This window comes from Fragaria vesca, linkage group LG6 (genome assembly GCF_000184155.1).
Source record: "Fragaria vesca subsp. vesca linkage group LG6, FraVesHawaii_1.0, whole genome shotgun sequence".
In the NCBI taxonomy this organism is placed as follows: domain Eukaryota; kingdom Viridiplantae; phylum Streptophyta; class Magnoliopsida; order Rosales; family Rosaceae; genus Fragaria; species Fragaria vesca.
Window position 1 is genome coordinate 32,210,654 of NC_020496.1, and position 18,336 is coordinate 32,228,989.

The following is an 18,336-nucleotide window of genomic DNA, read 5'->3' on the forward strand; positions in this document are numbered from 1 at the left end:
TCACATGGATTATGTTTCTTTATTTATGCCATACTTGTTGGATCGTTATTATTCATGCTAGCATGTCGTTCCGCCTTTCGAGGCGATGTAACTTCCACGTTTTAAGTGGGGTTACTCAAGCCCTTTCCGCCTTCGGGTGATGTGATGTAGTCGACGACATCACGCAAGCCCTACTCCTCTCTGTTATCATAACCTGAAGGTGTAGGGAGTATGGGAGTATTATTGCCTGGGAGGCAACCGAGTCTGGGAGGCTCACTTGTATGGCTATAGCTGTTTCTTATTTATCGTTGTTGATTTGACTAGCGGGGCTAGTCCCTTGTTTTGGTACCTTCTTCTATGAAGATTATTATTTATCTTTGTCATTAATTTGACTAGCGGGGCTAGTCCGTCTTCTTGGGATTTTCTTTATGAAAGATTTTTGTTAACATTTGCATGCAACGAATTTATGGCATATTGGAAAGTGGGAAAGTATTTAAATTTTGGTTTCTTATCTTATGTTTATTTTCGTCCACTCACTCTAACGTTTTTAAATTACTTTCCCCTGGGCCCTTTGGTTTTAAATACCCAGATTGCAGGCTCAGTCTAAGTGAGGTCGAGCGTACATGGAGTCGAGGCATAGTCAGAGGCTACTTCTGCTTATTCTTTATTTATTGTTTTTCATTTAACTCTAGATATGCTCTGATAATCAGTTAGTGAATTAATGTTGGTTATTGTTGGTTGTGGGATTAATTTAGTGAGTAATTGTTATATTGGGAGATGTGTTGAACTTGGGGAGCAGGAAGGCTCTAGGTGTTGAGGATGGATGTTTGGTTATAGAAGTGTTAAATTGGATTTTTCAGGTAAGGGTCGTCCATTTTTAAGGAAGGTTATGCCGAATTTTCGGTAAATTTTCCTTGAAGGTGGACCCCGCAGGATTTACCTCGGGGTTCAGGGTGAAATTCGGGGTGGGTCTTGTCAACCTTATATTAGAATGGGCTAATGAAAAAGATTATCATTGGAATGGGAAATGAGGGGTTTAAATTAGTACTAAATGGACATTTTTCCTAAATATTAAACTCGACTGTTTCATTTTTAAAGATTGATATAGTTTTTAGGATATATAACTGTATACCATTAATTTGTTAATGGTGTAGGTTCAAAAAGGTCAACTTAATTGCAAATTGGCCGTTGACATGGTGGAAAACATTGTAGCTTTTGGACGTATTGTTGATGGAGACCTTGATCCAAACAAGCAAACAATCCATGGCGTTCATTTGGGAGCTGAAAATGTCCGAGTCTTTATTGTTGTTCTAATCATTGGTCATCATTTGCTGCCGTATCTTATAAAAGTTGAGATAATGACTGTGAAGGATGCCCTTGGGTCTATTGTTGCTTGGCCAAGGAATCTTGTTATTGAGGCTGCAGTTGACGTGGAGGTAGTCCTTAACTGCTTCTACTTGTTTATGATAATTTTAGAAATATGGTTTAATCATACTTCTTGCTTAATAAATTTTTATAAGACAAATATGCATGACAAAGCAAATCCAAAGACTATAGTTACTACGAGGAGACAGATGAGACAACAAGCTCAGCCAAAGGATCTTGATGATGAAGATTTGGAACACCTGCCACCGAATCTTCCCCGGCAATTACTGACGTTGTGCACTTGGGCAAATACTAAATTACGTAATAGAGCCACCATCTTCACAACTTTTGCCTGCTGAAATATTTGGTCATCCAACAAAGGCAGTTATCTTTAGAAAGGACGTTCATGCCATGGCACACATGACAAAACTAACATCCAGCTGCATCATATTTTACATTAGGTAATTAATGTAACACATTAGGACATAGCTGTTAAACCTTCCTCCATGTTTCTTATTTGCTATTTCTAAGTCTGCTTTCATGTTGTCAATATATATGTCTATGTAGCTACCTCAATGAGGTTTTGAAGAAGTCCTAGATGACTGACATGGTTGGCTTCGTCGACCCCAATCACACTGGTGCACATGGATGTGGAACTCCAACTGAACGCTCTAAGAATTTAACGAATCGTTTCAAAGATGGGACCAGCGACCAGATTTATTTGGTGCCTCATACATAACTCAGGTATGCATTAGATACGTAATGGAAAAATATACACATGTATAAACTGCTTTATGAGATTGATACATTCTGTTTTGTTTGTGGCATAATCATTGGACCTTATCGGTAGTGGATCTGCACCGAAAGAAGGTTTACTGGTTGGATCCGTTAAAGATGCGACTATCAGCTACTAGTGAATGGCAAGATGTTGTGGACAAGTAAGTTTTGTGGACTATAAAAATCCCTTTTAATTTTTTGTGAAATGATGTTGTGGACAATATATATACATGATATCCATGAGTTCTTTAGTCTAAAATGATGAGTGTCCGAGTTGTTAGCTTTTGGTTATGAATGAGATACTACATAATGAATATATTTGTGCCTAAACTGTCAGCTCTGCGTTATATGTATGAGATATTATAGGCCAAATAGCTTATAGATCAATTCGCTACGTTTTCACCTTATGCTGTTAAACCTGATCAGAGAAACCACTACCACCTTTCAAGTATTTTTTCAACCAATTCTCCTCTCTTGTAGACTCTTTTCTCCAAAACAGATATTCACCCTCGCTATGTTTTCTGCTGTTTTTAACTTTGTATTTAAGTGGTTGGTAAGGCTAATGAGAAAGTGAAAATAGTTTCAAAACTGCAAACTGAGAGATGTAAAGGGATGAGGGGAGCCAATAAATGTTTAGAAGGAATGGTATTCAACTATACATTTTTTCCATTTTGCTGCATGGTGTAATCTTTCGATAACAAAAATAAATGGTTGGACTTTGTTTCCAATCGGGCAAGAAATGACGTCCCTCTTTGATATTCTAATGCAATATCCTATGATAATATTATTTAATCATTTATTATCGTGTAATAAGATTTTGTATAACCTACGTACATTTGAATCATGTCGTATGTCATTATGTAAGTTCATTATTATGTTGCAAAGCTGCCTAGAAATTTAAAACCCATTGTAGATAATACTTGTATACATGACATAACATGCCAAATTATAATCCTATTTCCATACCTAACATGGTGTACAAAGGTATATATTTTTTTTTCTTATTCTTAATTTTCTACAAAAGAATACAATACAATTCTCAATAGATGTTCACAAGTTCACATGACCCATTAAAACTACTTGTTCCTTGTGACCCTTTTATAATAGTCACCGACCTTGTACCATTTCCACGCGTTTAATCAGTTTACATATGTTTTATGTTCTGTTGGCAATCTTGAAGTGGCATCAAGTTCTACTATGCACAGAAGATGAAGAAATCTTCAAGAGTATCAGTTGAATGGATCCCCCTTCTTGTAAGTGTTGTAACATGTTCCATATGATTCTCAATCAAGATTTGCACACTAACTGATTCTAATTTGTGATGATTATCTTTTGCAGGGCATTCCAGAGAAAAAAGATGGAAAGACTTGTGCATATTTGGTCATGCGTTACATGAAGGATATTATTGTAGACAAGGATTTGGAGTTTGCTACTACTGTATGTGCTTTTGATGCTAAAGTATTTATATTAGACTTCATTTACATGTTTGACTTGAAGTTTTTCGTACCATAAGCTTAGTGGTTGCTTTATATTTGCAGTGGAAAACTAAGCAGGGTCTGCGTTACACACCGGAGCAAATTGATGAAGTTCGGGCTGAATGGGCAAAACAAGTTCTAATGTTCAAGGTTTAGGGTATGTAACTAACATTGCTAGGAGCAGACTCGTTGATTTTTTGTGCAAGTTGAACTCATTGTATATGCATGCATATATAGGGCAGCTAGTTAGGTAGGCAGTTTTCAACTAATAATATATGATCGACTTTTGGTTTTTATATATGATCGATCATTTTAGCACTCTAGCTGGCTAGCATGTTAGTTACTTTGTAGCTAGGTTTCTGATACCTATTTTAGCTAGCTTGTTGTGAACAATATGGAACTATCTGTGATCACTGCGGCTTTTGTTGTGAACAATATGGAAGTAGTTGTGGTTCTGTTATGGTTTGAAGGATGATGTTGAATTGGTTACCATGATGATATTATATATGTGGCTTTAATTTGTTGGTTTCCAGGTTTTCTTGTATGGTTTTTTGTGCTTATGAATAGGTATATATAAATAGTATTGGAAAGAAAGGTCTATATGTAATATCAGCATCACAGATGACAGCTGAAACCAAATCAAATTTTTTGTCGTCATACAGAAGAAGAGTCGATCATAATGTGTCATTGTTCACAACATCAGACGACATAATATTTTCATTCATAACAATTCAAACGACAGACAAAATAACTTGTTACACAATTAATCGACATATAATTGTCTTCTGATATTGATACGGACGATAGACGAGTAAACACATCTGTCATATTAACGTATACAAAAAAGAGCTATATGTTGTCTGAATCGTCAAACCCCACAAACTAAATATTTATACGACAAAAATGTGACTTATGATCTGATCTCAAATGAGAGACATGTGCAGAGTTTTGAGGTTTCAAACTATTATAACGACAGAAAAGCATAGTAATACTAGAATACAGACGACGGATAAATTAAGAGGGTAGATAAAAAAGCCATTTCAACGTCATATAAGTGACGTTAGAATAAATTGGAGACGACAGACGAATGCAATTATTTGCTGATTAATTCTTCTTTCAACGACAAGGAACTGTCGTTGTAACGATTTCTAACGACATATTCATTCTTTGTGTTACGAACCTGGATTCATAAAAACGACATACAGTATGTCGTATAACCTTCCTCAGACGACAGATTATACATGTTGACTGAATCGTTATCAGATGGCATCTGGATAGACGACACGCAAAAAAGTAATCAGACGACGGGCATTGCCGCTCGTCTAAAGGCAAAATTGGCGTAGTTAATCTTTCAATGGAAATGATTAAACCACATGTTTTGACCCCAAGGCTAACAGGCCTAGATGCCGAGATTACACATCTCTCGCGCTCAAAGTTTTGAGGTGCACATCGACAACAACCTTCAATGACAATCTGTGCAAAAAGTAATAACCACAAAATACTGTGGAATACACTTATGAAGCGTTTCTTGATGTCCATCTAACTTAACTTGTTGAGTTATTAATTCAAGGTTGAGTTATTAATTCAAGGGGATTCCTGCCATTAGAGGGAGATAAGAACACAAGTCGTCAAATGAAACGACGTGAATTATCGTGGTTTGTCCCTACTAAGTATCATCTTGATCCCAAATGCTTAAAGTGTTAAAGTGACGAGATCACATGCTGCAAATATGTTTGCAAGGATTGATGTCCTATTAAGAGGACATGGCGCGACCAAAAGAAGTTGGTTTTGGCGCCATCACCATGGATGGTGATATGGTGACACCATATAGTGGCAAAATTCGTGTCACAAGGTCGTGTGGCTCCCCAAAAGGAGGGAGGCCCTTATGTTTAATACTTTCTCGCACTAGGAAGAAAGCGAGCTTAGCACAACCTGATCCATTGATCAGTAATACTCAAATTCGTCGCATGAAGTCTGCATTGTGATTATTGTTGGGGGATGTCTCAATGTCAAATCCAATCTATATAGAGATCTCTACAAATATTACACTAGTGTACATGAGGACGTGGGATAATGAGTCTACTATCGAACCACCTTTCGTTGATGGATATCAACTTAGTTGATTGGCCTAATGGAAAGATGTGATCCAACATAACAAAGAGATAGGTCCTTGGACAGGTGATGCCGACACCGCAAGTGTAAACCCTATCAACTATGCGTTTGTTAGATAGCGTAGTAAGAACAAGAGCTTAGTCTCACCTTATGGTTCAAGGTCTCTCACTAACACACACTGGGATCGACTATGATGAGATATGCTCTTGTAATGGATGTCATTGCACTCCACTACTTTGTCAGTTTGGTAGTTTCCGAATAACTGAACATGCAACCTATAAATGTGGTCATAATAACATCTCTATAGGATCAGAGATATGCATGAAGGTCTTGAATAGACTTCATTCACCCAAATCAAGTGGATCCAGACTACAGGAGTGTGCGTCAGCAAGAGAGGTTGAAATGCACATTAAGTAAATACTTGATTGGGAAGGGATATGGTGAATAATGCCCTTGCGTGTTGATTCCTGATTTATATGGACTCTTGATGAACCAAGAGATATCAATATGTATCAAACATCTGAAGTTAAGAATGAAAAAGATCTTAGGAAGACACGGTCTCAAAAAGGCACTCGATGATTGTATTGATGATGATTTTCCATCAATCGGCTTAGGCGCTCTAACAAAAGTGAGACCTACATATACCCCATGATTAGTCAAAGTCTTTACTCTAAAGAGAGATCCGTTGTTTTGTCTAAAGAAAGATGACAAATATGTTTTAAGAGATGGAGTTGCAATCTAAGTACAATAAGACGCATCAATGTACTCAACACAATAAGAAAGACTTGACATCTCATTCACTATAAACTTGTAAGACCAAGTTCTCCTTATAGTCTTTTACTCTCTTCCTAGCGGTCTAGCAGCTTCGCTCCCTCTTAGATGAGTGTGAAGGAATATCAAGGTAGTAACCGGATGAACCCACACAACGCCAATGTAAAGGCAATAACTTTTTTTCAATACTTAATGGTATGAACTGTTGATGCTTATTCTATCTCTACATAAGAAAAACACATCAAAAGCGAAATCAGAATCTGCCAAGTTTCGTAAGTCAACTTACACGGGACCTACATGAAAGCTCACTCACTGGAAAACTGCGAAATTGGTATTATTGGAAAGGTCTATGTGTCTACTTTCCGGGGACACCAACTATTTGATCATACATATCATATTGAGTGAGTTATGGCCATTTTCGTAAAGTAGAACGGATCTGTCCGAAAATCTGATTTTGCCAAAACAGTCAACTTCGACGGGAATTTGTGAACATATCCTAACGAACCAGAATGTGTGTAATATACGGTTGGAAAGCCAAATGAGTCTAGTTTCCAAAACCGTTTACGGTTTGTTCATATCTATTTCTTAGAGAAAGTTATGGCTGTTCTAGTACCCGAAGGTCATGCTGCGCAGAAATCTGATTTCCAGCGCGACCTTATGTTTTGAATTCACAAGCAGCCTTCTCCTTAAGATCTAAGTGTAAAAGATCATGTTTGAGGACAATACGGCATGATCTAGATAATCATTGCCCAATGCCACATCTGAAGAAATGTTAAAAAATATTGACATGTTAAGTTATCGAAACTTTTGTGATTAGTAAGAATCAGAAAAAACCCTATGATTGATGTAAAGATCAGGGAGAGGTGCGAACTTCAGGGGGAGTCTACTCTATCTAGCACATACAAGTTACTATCAAATGTGAATGGTGCGTTGTACTCTTTTTCTCCTACGATCAAGGTTTAGTTTTTCTCCCACAAGGTTTTTGTTATTTGACGAGGTTTTTGACGAGTGCGACATATCAGCACTACCGGCATAGCAGCGTGCGACATAAGGGGGAGTATTTTAGGATATTCCGCATTGTTCTAAGATATTCCATATGTATGCCTTGGTCTTATGCCATCAGGATGTATAGTTGGAATAAGACTATGTATTATTTATCATTACCATATTGGTACTTTATAATTCCCTATATAAAAGGCTCCTATTAATAAATAATATGATGATTCTCTCGCTATCTCTCATTCTCTACAGTTTATACTTAAACACCTCAGTATTTTTTTTTTGAAATGATACTAACCTCAGTATATCCAGATCAGGTGTATCCTACTATAGTATATCCCTAATTATCTGTTAAGAAGCCCAACGTAGAATGTAAGAGGGAGATATTAGGGTTGATAGGAAACCCGACACTTTTGTTTTATTTTAGTCAATCAGAACACATTACTGTTTTGGTTATTTAAGATCAATATATCTGAAATTTAACATAATAAGAAAGTGTATGAAGTAAATAAGTACTCATATGTGTGTGTATTTAAAACTTTTCTAAATGGTATCCGAAATAACCACTATAGGTGGTCGAGTTGGTAAAAGCTTAAGTATGGAACCCTCATACCAGGTTCAAATCCCACCTGACTCTAATTATAGTTAAATTCTAATTTATTCTTGATGGCCAATACTAAACTAGACTCCTTATTTAGCACAATCTCATTTAGTCCCATGAAATAAACGTGCATGAATTCTTTAGCAACTGATGCAACTTTCTGGAAAGATGAGAAAATTGGAAAAGATGGAAGAACATGGTGTCGAGTGATGAAAAGACAGAATGTGAAGGCCATTCATACACAACTGAAGATCACTTCCATTCATCCACACTACAAACTCTCGGTAAACAAATACCAATAAAACATGTACAGTTACAACATAATGTGCACATCTGGCCAAAAAAAAGAGAGTAAAAGTTTGCATGGGTACTATGATGAATATTGGATTTTATTCTTCCGAATGTTCTTTCAACTTTGTTAGATTCATATGTTAAAGCCTGGGTTTACCACCCCTCACTCCTGGAATATGCAATGCATCATAATGGCCGAAACCATGATAGAGAACTCTGATTGGATTTTCCTTCCCATATTCTTGCCCGTACTCGGCAATAGTTATTAAGCGGCCAGCCTTTTCATCATGCATGTATACTGTGAGGCATTCTGCAGTGTCATCGTGGGATTCATACTTCAACAACATAAATATGTGAAAGAACAAAGCTTAATGCAGCAACACTATATTAGAAAGCACAGAATAAATGAGGACTTACTGAAGAACATGTGAAGCCATTAACAATTCGGGCTCCCCTCCCCATACATGTGGCTTTCTTATTTGGAAGACATAGGGGTCAAAATCACCTTCAACAAACCTATCTTGGAAATCAACGAAAACATACATCAGCTGACAAATATACATCTATATCTTATGTTGTAACAGTAATACAATGTTCATTCATAAAAATGAATAGTTAGGTCCCAACATGGATTTGACTGATTGTCGAATGATTTGGTGATACCAGCTATCAGATGTCACAATTACAAAGGCAGAACTAAGTTCACTGTTTCAGTGGATTAAGACTTTTATAACCTATGTCAACATGTCATTATCTTTGGGTCTCCTGACATTAGTCTAATAATCTGTGTGTATCATGCTTTCATGATTCATCTCAGATGCGAATGCCAAAACTAGGAAGCAAGGGGAAAGAAGGAATACAAGAGGGGTACCAAGGAAATCCTATTTCATCATCCAAAGAAGTTAAAATTCCTATTTTGTCATCCAAAGAAGTTAGAATTCCTATTTCATCAACCAAAGAAGTTAAATGTTGGCCAATTATTAGTAAATCCAAGCTCAAACCAACTTCAAAATCCCTGATCACATCATTTTCCTCGATCAAAATCCTATGGCTATGCTTTTGCCAATCACACATATTTTCCAGTCTATATGTATATTTGAAAACTGGGGACTGGGACATATATGCTTAACCGAAAGACATTATGACATCCAAAATGGAAATTTTACCAAGCATAGGAGGCTGTCGTAATGTTTTTGACACTCACAATCATTAAACTTACCATTCTGTCTCTTCTCTCCTTTTGATAAACTCATCAGCAACCTAGAAGATTGACAGAACAACAAAAACGTGCTCAATTAACTCAAACTACAGAAAAAATATGAATGACATTAAACATCCTTATCAGCCATGCTAAGCTCATGGGTGAGTGCTCTACGAAAGCAACTTATTATCAAATTTCATTTCTTTAGCTGACAAAGAGCATAGGTCCAGTGAGTTGACAGGTAAAAGTTCAAATATTACCAATTCACACAAGGTGTTGAAATATAAAAATTAAAGCGAACTTAATCAAATGGCTGAGTTTTAAAAAGATACTGCAATTACGCTTTTCTCTCTTTTTAACAATGGAAGGAAGTTCGGACTCATTATTGTATTAATGATGGAAAACAAAAACACACTCCCTCTGCAGTCATTTACTAACTGATTATAGTAATGATTCAAAACAGAAACATACACTAGCTCTCAAGTCATCTGCTAATTCTCTCTGAAGGCTTTGACTAGGAGCTGATTTTCCAGCTCTTAAACAAGCGCCATGAGCAACAGAGCGGAACAAGCACCTTCCATCTCCAGGTATACTTGTGCAGAATGGAGAAGTGAGCTATACGCCAAGTCAATTAGTGGTTTCAGATACATAATTACTCTACAAATAAATAAAAAAGGCGATGATGGAAGGATATGCTGCTCACCAATAATGGAATATTCAGTATGAACTTTTTTTCCATGTGAATATGACAAATCACCGTCATCTTCCTTATCATCATTCTTATGAGTTGTTTCAGCGTGTGCTGGCTCAGAAGAATTACAAATCAGCAACCCAAACATTAAACCAACATAAGCACATTGTGGCCATGACACTGGGCCCGCATTACACTTGATTTTGGGAAGCATTCCTTGTCTAGGGACCAAAATTCTAGTTTTCATGCCCTGACATGCCAATGAAATTTCTAGACATTTCTGAGTTCTTTTAGCATTAACTGTTAATGACCGTGAGTTGCCCATATCCATGGAGAAGCAAGACTTGAAACAGCTTCCATGGGGTGTTTGGCCAGTTTCTGATGGACGACTCTTGGTGAGGGATAAAGTGCCAAATTTATTTCCCGATTTCCCTGGCTGCAGCCGATAACAACATGAACTGGATGCTCCTCAAGACACTACACTGCACATCTTACTGCCCATCTGCATTTCGATACAGCCACTCATGCAAACAACATTCTTTGCACCCTGGTTAATGCGAGTACCAACAACCGTATTCACATAGCCTGAGGAATAGAAGAAAGGAACTAGTTAATGCAACACGCCAAACACCAAAATATTTTGATTGCAGTTATGTTGACATGAAAACTTCACCATGTACAAAAATTCTACTTTAAGAGTTTGAACTCAAATCACAGGTTTAGATTTAATGTCAACCCCAACAACATGATCAATGACCAAAAAACAAAAGAATAATTCAAAGGATGTGACAAAACTAAAACAAGATAATACGTCATATTACCTTGATAATCAAGATTTACCTTCATCCCATTTCACATCAATAGAGATCCTCCCTACTAGTTCAATATGAGTTATAGAAAGAACCAACAAAGAACATGAAAATACGATGAAATAAAGCTACTGATTAATATGTGAGACGATATTTATACCAGCATTGTACACAAGCCACACTTCCTTAATGCATATCTCCTACACAAAAACACTTTTTCCATTTAAATACTAACATTACTCTTGTATATCATTCTCAACTTTTTCCATTTAAGTTGTTGTTCATCTTGTTTTTGAACCCCTCAAAATCTAAGGTTATTTTCAAGTAGCAAAGAAAACTGCTCCCAAAACAAGGCCTCGCATTTATTGTAGCTGGGGCAAGCAACAATACAAACGCATACCACATAATGCAAATTCACTGATTAGTATCAGCTATAAAATTTATATAAAAGCACCACGCAAATCGCTCTAGAATCTTAATGCAATCCTACAGAGAAGCATTAAACAAATGAACATTTGCAATTCACAGTCAACAAGCATATGTCTTTAGTCTATTAGCATATACCACAACTCATTACCCAACAAATACACAAAGCAAGAATGGAATTGGCATTGGAGAATTCTAAGAGCAGAAGTGCAAAATGGAATGCAATACCTGTGGCATTCGACCCAACAAGAGAAGAACTACTCTAAAGAAAAGCCGAACAAATATATACGAAAATGATAAATGAATAAGAATTGTAGATGAAGAAGGAAAGATGTGGAAGTAAAGAATAGGTGCATCAAAATCACGTTTGCGTGTTCGAATAAGGAACCCACCAAACAAATAAAGGGAGAGGGTACCCAATTAGGAAGCCATGGATAGATGATAGCTGAGGTATTGTTCCACAAGGGTTTTGCTTCTTCTTCTTCTATTCTTACCACTCACTACTTCTCGGATATGTGTCCGTCAAGTGGTTTCTTTGATAAGTCATTTCCCTCTCTGCTACCAAATGTAATGACCCGGCCCTGTGCCTGAACTACTGAAAACAAATTACAAATTAGGCAAACCCAGTGAATAGAAACACGTACAGGTGTTCTTTGAAGAAACAAATTCAGTTTATTCTCTTAAATTTTAAAACTAAAATCAGTTTGGTTCTTACTTTTTTTCATTTTTAATCACGTTGGTTCTTGTACTCTCAAACATCATCAAGTAAATCTAAACTTTTAAAACTAAAATCAGTTTGGTTCTTACTTTTTTTCATTTTTAATCACGTTAGTTTTTGTACTCTCAAACATCATCAAGTAAGTCTAAACTTTTAATATGGCTCCACAAATAACGTCATCATTTACTAACTTGGTACGGACATAGAGATCCACGTTTGAGGTTTTTAACATACAAAAAAGGCAAATAGACATTCTAATGATGAAAATATGTCATTTTTTAATGACCAAACTCAGCCAGTGATGTCATTTTTTAGACCAAATTTTGGACCTAACTGATGTCGTCTGAGAGTATAAGGACCAACATGATTTAAAAAAAAAGTCAGGGATAAAGTTCAAAGAGTTAAACTGAATTTAATCCTTAATATAAGGTTTCTTGCATTTTAGAGATGATCGAGCTAACGGTATGCACGTACATATATCCAAAGACTGAGTCATACAGAGCCTAGCATAGGCACTTGCCTAAATTGGGTTCTTTATATATATTGTGCATGATACTAGTTCCAAAACAAAGCATGCCTAGAAAGTGACAGAAATATGACAAAACCAAGTGAGACTTAAGGGTACCAAGACAAGTTGGTCTTGGTTAAGAGTAACCTTGGCGTCGCACGACTTAAGTTCCGTTGCATAGAGAAGTCGTCATGTGACATTGACTTTGTAGAGATGCAAAATGGACTGTGTGGTACTCGCTAGCCTGGAGCAAGTAACAAGTTAGTATTGTGTGCACCTTGGAAAGAACAATAGAAACCACAGGATATTACTAGGGGGCCTTATTAATATAATGTTAGCAACAAACAATAACACAATTTATATATATGAGAGGGAGCTCAAGGGGTGAGTGAATAATTGAACGAGAGGAAAAAATGATCTCACAAGGCACAAATGATTTGAATAAATAGTAAATAATAATAATAGAAGAGGAAAGTGTTTTGATGTACGTCGGCTAAAGTGTTTCCAAAGTCCCTTCGATCCAAACTCCGAACTCCAAAGTACCCAGTAGCCAATAGTAGTAGAAACGAGTAGAGATTCTCCTCTCCAGTTCCGAACATGGCTTGGGACTTGATCTACTGGCTTATCTGCTTCTGCCTCGACATTGCCCTCTTCGCCTCTAGCCTTTACCAGGTACTTCTAAACTCTGATAATTCTCATCCCCAGGGTTTCGGATTTTCCATAAACTAAACCCTAGATGCTCTGCCCATTGGGTTAAGCTAGAACTGAGTCCTACTTGAATCACTAGTTTTTCATGAAAATGTAATAAGCTGAAAAATAAGTGGAAATTTTTTTTGATTGCGAATGGTTAAATTTGAACTCCCTGTTAAAGGCTAGGTGTTGTTGTCATGTTGCTTCACTTTTCATGGCATTGTATTAAGCAGCATTATTGCCGCTAATGTGGTTCTCCCAATGTTGTGTTGTAGTATGTGATGCTAACGGATTTGGAGGCTGATTATATCAATCCTTTTGAATTATCAAGTCGCATCAATCAATTGGTTGTCCCCGAGTTCATTGTTCATGGAGTGTTCTGTGCTCTGTTCCTCCTGGCGCAGCGTTGGTTCATGTTCCTCTTCACAGTCCCCCTTACTTACTATATCGTGATGCTGTAAGTATCAGTTATTATTGGTTGATGTGTGCATATAAAAGTGTACAATGATATCTAAGCATGAATAATCGTTTGAAATAATACAGCGAAATAAGAAACGTACCTAAAACTAACAGCATATAACCCAATTGGACTATTTGAGATATTGTAGAACATGGAAGTTGAAAACCGGCATTAGTCTTGCTTACGACAAGGAAACCTGTCAAAGCTGCTAGTCTGTAAAAAGTAGACTAAAGATGGATTGATCCAATAATTTTACTGTGATGTAAAGAATTCTGATTCTGTGCCTGATTTCTCAAGGGGTGAACTTGCTGTTGTGTCTACTTTTTTTTTTTTTTTTTTTTTGAATATACATATGCACTGCATGCAGGTTTTGTTTATAAACATTTATTCACATTATTTACAATCAATGGTGTCAATGTTATATTGAAATGCCTTTTATGTTTTGAGGAAAATGGAAAGAGAACTGGATGGTAGCGGGAAAAGCACTCAAAGACCCTTTTACTTTAAGTGCTTGTTTGTTTCACAGTACTAGCTCAAACTAGCTGGTACTTCCTTAGTTAGGGAGTGAACATTGTGTTTGGCATTGGTGGGATAAAAATAAATGACTTTAAGTAAGGTGATTCCTTCAATCAAGGCTCACTAAGATGGTGTTAGGCTGTACCTCTTGAAAACCCAGTACGGTCTAGAATGCTTTCTCTCACCTTTTACGCTTCCTAAATCTCAATAACTCAGCGAAACGGTACTTGCCTCCATATTTTTTATTTTTTTTGGTTACAAGAGGGAACTTGCCTCCATATTTTGCATGAATATCAGCAGTTTTTCAAGCATTTATTTCTGAATTATTGTTGAGGAATTTCTGGTTTTTTTTTTTGTTCCAAGAGTTGAGTTTCTGACTGACCTGGTGGTTTTTCAGATTTGTTACTATCCTGTAGTCTAAATTTTGAGACTTTGGTATTGATTTACATTAGACCAGCAGACTTTGGTATGATGCCAGAGCACCTGATATTGAGTAATCTTCTTCTTCTTCAGTTAGTCGTTATTAGTACCTTGTTGAAGCCAACCCAAGGGAGGGAAGGACAAGTATTAAAGTATTAAACATTAATAGGTCCACAATTACCCTGAGAAACAAAATGACCACTAACTGGCTGTTTGATTTCTTCATGCACTTTGATTCTCCTTGGTATTAGTAAACGGATGGTTGAGGGTGAATGGGAGTGACTCTATTTTTATTAAGCGACCCTTTGTATCCTTTATTCTTTCCCCAAATCTTTGAACCGAGATCTGAAACTTTTGATTGGGCCAGTTTGTGTACCTTAAAAAAAATGATGAATACAGGCACCACGCCTTTATCTTTCACTGCTCACATCCTGCCATAATAGCATGGAGTTCTTATATTTATACTCACATACCACATTAGTTTTGGAATATCTCTTCTTTAAAATGTAGTGACACAACTAGGGGTTGGGACAGTCTATGGTTGGTGCATCTGTGATGATTTTGACTTTATATCTACTAATCCAGTTAGAATAGGCTGTGAAACACAAATGAATGTAATAAGTGATCGTCACACAATAAGCTCTTTTTTTGTTCCTTAAAGTGTCTTCTTACATGCTGCGTCTATGTATATCTTGGTGCAGTGATGGACGATGAACTAGCATTACTCCCAAGACCTAACTTTCCGCTTTCTATAATCCAGGTTTGTAAAACAAAAGCATCTTATTGATGTCACAGAAGTATTCAGGGTTCTTAATACTGAGAAGAAGTGCCGGCTTGTCAAGCTTGGTGTCTACTTTTGTCTCCTTGCTATAATCATTATCAGGTTTGTTCTTTACTTTATATATAGACAGAACTGTTCTATCTTTTATAATAAAATAAAGATTACCCTTTGCTTTTTATTAATTGGTTTGTTAAATCTAATTACATGTGTCTTGCTGTTTGGTTATAGATTACTTATTTCTACAATATTTGTGCCGTGGTCCGGGTCTGAGGAATTAGACATTCGCGCCTCTTTTCTAGAATTCTGAAACTGATACTTTGTTATCTAGTCTGGACATATATATCAGGCTCCTAGATAGTGTAACTTTCAATGACATAACTGATTTCACTCTTGTGGAGTGAAAATCTTGCATAAATTTCTTAATCGAATATCTAATTTTTGTTTTTGTCATGATATTAACTACTTTTAGAAATTGCTTTATATTGATGGTCAGGAAAATTTCTCTTGATGACCTTGTAGTCATAATATCTAGTGTCTTCTCTTTTTCTTGATTGTATTTACTTATATTCAGCACTTGGTCATCTGACTCCGGACCAATTATTCTGACATGTGACCCATTTTGCCTCACAAACACACGTACTATTAAACTTGTGAAATCTAATTAAACATGATTGATTTCTTAATATATATGCAATTTTTAGTGAGCAGATTCAGTCCTTCCTTAAGAGGGGCATTCTGTCCCTTCTAAAAGGGAGATGATCCAGCAGTTGATCATTTCACTCCAAACCAATAAGCTTCTGAAATGTGATTTTCAAGGTTATCAGAAAAACACTACTATGAGTGAAATCTAATCACACATGCTTAAGTTCTCTTTATATATACAATCATTAATCAGCAGACTCTGCCCCTTCTTAAAACAGGTGGTCTATTAAGAGTTTGAGTCCAATATATTACAAATGTGAATTTGTCTGATAAAGGAAAGTTTGCACTTGTTAAAGTACAGATTAATTTTGTAGTACGATGCAAATCTTATGCCAACATGAAGCTCATCAGTCTTATTTTCTCCTAAATTTCATTCACGTGGTGAAAATTTTACATGCTATCGTATGCTTTGGAGGAACTTTCTTTTATATCTGAAACAAATGGATATAGGGGCTTTTCTTCACTCATTCAAAAATGCCATATCAAAGAAATGTCTCATTGAGGAATATTCTGCCCCTTTAAAAAAAGCTATAAGCTTTGTTTGAACCATAGACACCAGTAGATGCACAAGAAGGTCACACTCTGATTTTCGCTATTCGAACATATTATATGCCATCAACGAGATTGCGAACCAGAAGTATAATGTGATTCTACGGTGTGGTTTTAGTATTATTTCATGAAGAGAGCAGATTGCTAATCTCTAGTCTGTAGTGCGATAATGCATAGTTGTGCAAAAATGTGATTGTTCTAATTAGTTTCATGGGGAGAGCAGATTGCTATACTCTAGTGTCATGTAATGCATGGGTGTGCCATAGGGTGATGGCTTCACCTGTGCATGCTGCTAATGCAGCTATGCCTGGTGGCTGGGGCTATTATAAAGATCAAACTCAAGTCTGAATTACTTGTCCATAAGGTGACTTTTCCTCTCCAGTTATTTATTTATTAATAGGAGATTGGGAGACTTGTCCATGACTGGTATTATAATTAGACGGTACAAGATACTGATATAATTTCCATGCACCTATATAATTTTCTTTTTTATATATTACTTATAAGTCTGTATAATGTCTCCCTTTTTCATGCACCATAATAAGATTAAGAGTGTTAGCTTATTGTATGTTATCGTACCCAATGAATTAGCTATTGGAATCTAATAACTGTTTATTAGTATCATCACAGTTGGGGTGTATTTTAGATTCTGAAATCATTCATGATTTATTTGATTTCTTAAAAATTGTTTTGCTTACATTGGAGGGAACTCCTGAACTAGCCTAGTCATAACACAATTCCCAATCCCCACCACTTGAGCTAATTTCAAGGGTGAAAATAAATAATACACCATGCCCTCAATTTTACTCATGTATCAAGTAATTTCTTGCAACTGACAATTTACTATTAGTCAAGTTTCTTGTTATTTCTGAGGCAGAATTGATGTTCGGTAGTTTCCTTTATATTTTTGCATCCCCCCATCAGTTATCAAATGCTGATAACTAATCCTAATTTGCAGGCTTACAATATCTACTTTCAATTCGTTGACTGATGAAGAACATGCTGTGGATTTTTTTTGATTACTCTCTGCTTCACGCTTGACAGTTTGATAGGCCACTCATGTAAGTTTGTTTTCCATGTGTCTTATTTGTACTTTTAGAAGTATGATTTCTAGCACAATGAATAGATAATTCACAGCTAAAAAAAGTAGAATGAATTTCATTAAACTCTTACATAGTGGGAAACTATATCTTTGTTGTTTTGATATCTGAAATATTCCCATTCACTGATACAAACTGGTAATTTGGCTTGTAAATTGGATCCTGTTGTATAGTCAACTTTTCTTGAAGCTGCTTAAATTGTGATCATGTTTTAGATATGCCATCTATTTATTCAGGGGCTTAAATTGTGGATATGTCTATGATAAATGTTGATGAGTAATGCATGAAGAACCTTTATTGTCGTTCTATGCATCATAAACCCTACCTGAGAGTATACTGCCCAACATATTTCTGCAGCTGAAACTGAACTCAAACTTTCCTAGTTCATTAAATAT

At 36.3% G+C, this 18,336-nt stretch overlaps 1 protein-coding gene and 1 pseudogene across 2 annotated transcripts; one reads left to right on the top strand and one right to left on the bottom strand.

Moving 5' to 3' along the window:
- Nucleotides 1–8,287: 8,287 nt before the first annotated feature.
- On the bottom strand, nucleotides 8,288–11,933 carry LOC101298046 (annotated as a pseudogene). The gene is made up of 6 exons (XR_185059.1): nucleotides 11,890–11,933; nucleotides 10,271–10,847; nucleotides 10,043–10,163; nucleotides 9,590–9,630; nucleotides 8,788–8,886; nucleotides 8,288–8,680 (listed from the first exon to the last, which is right to left on the bottom strand). The product of XR_185059.1 is annotated as an OTU domain-containing protein At3g57810-like (transcript).
- A 1,219-nt stretch (nucleotides 11,934–13,152) lies between these two features.
- Nucleotides 13,153–17,978, top strand: LOC101298343 (protein cornichon homolog 1-like). Its single transcript, XM_004304268.1, has 4 exons — nucleotides 13,153–13,395; nucleotides 13,689–13,870; nucleotides 15,570–15,692; nucleotides 17,800–17,978. Exons 1-4 carry the CDS (start codon nucleotides 13,321–13,323, stop codon nucleotides 17,858–17,860), a joined length of 441 nt encoding a protein of 146 aa, XP_004304316.1. The 5' UTR covers nucleotides 13,153–13,320; the 3' UTR covers nucleotides 17,861–17,978.
- Nucleotides 17,979–18,336: the final 358 nt, after the last annotated feature.

Coding starts and splice junctions, on each gene's coding strand:
- LOC101298343 (XM_004304268.1), top strand. CDS start 13,321: ATGGCTTGGGACTTGATCTACTGGCTTATCTGCTTCTGCCTCGACATT. Junction 13,396..13,688: donor TCGCCTCTAGCCTTTACCAG/GTACTTCTAAAC, acceptor GTTGTGTTGTAG/TATGTGATGCTAACGGATTT. Junction 13,871..15,569: donor ACTTACTATATCGTGATGCT/GTAAGTATCAGT, acceptor TCTATAATCCAG/GTTTGTAAAACAAAAGCATC.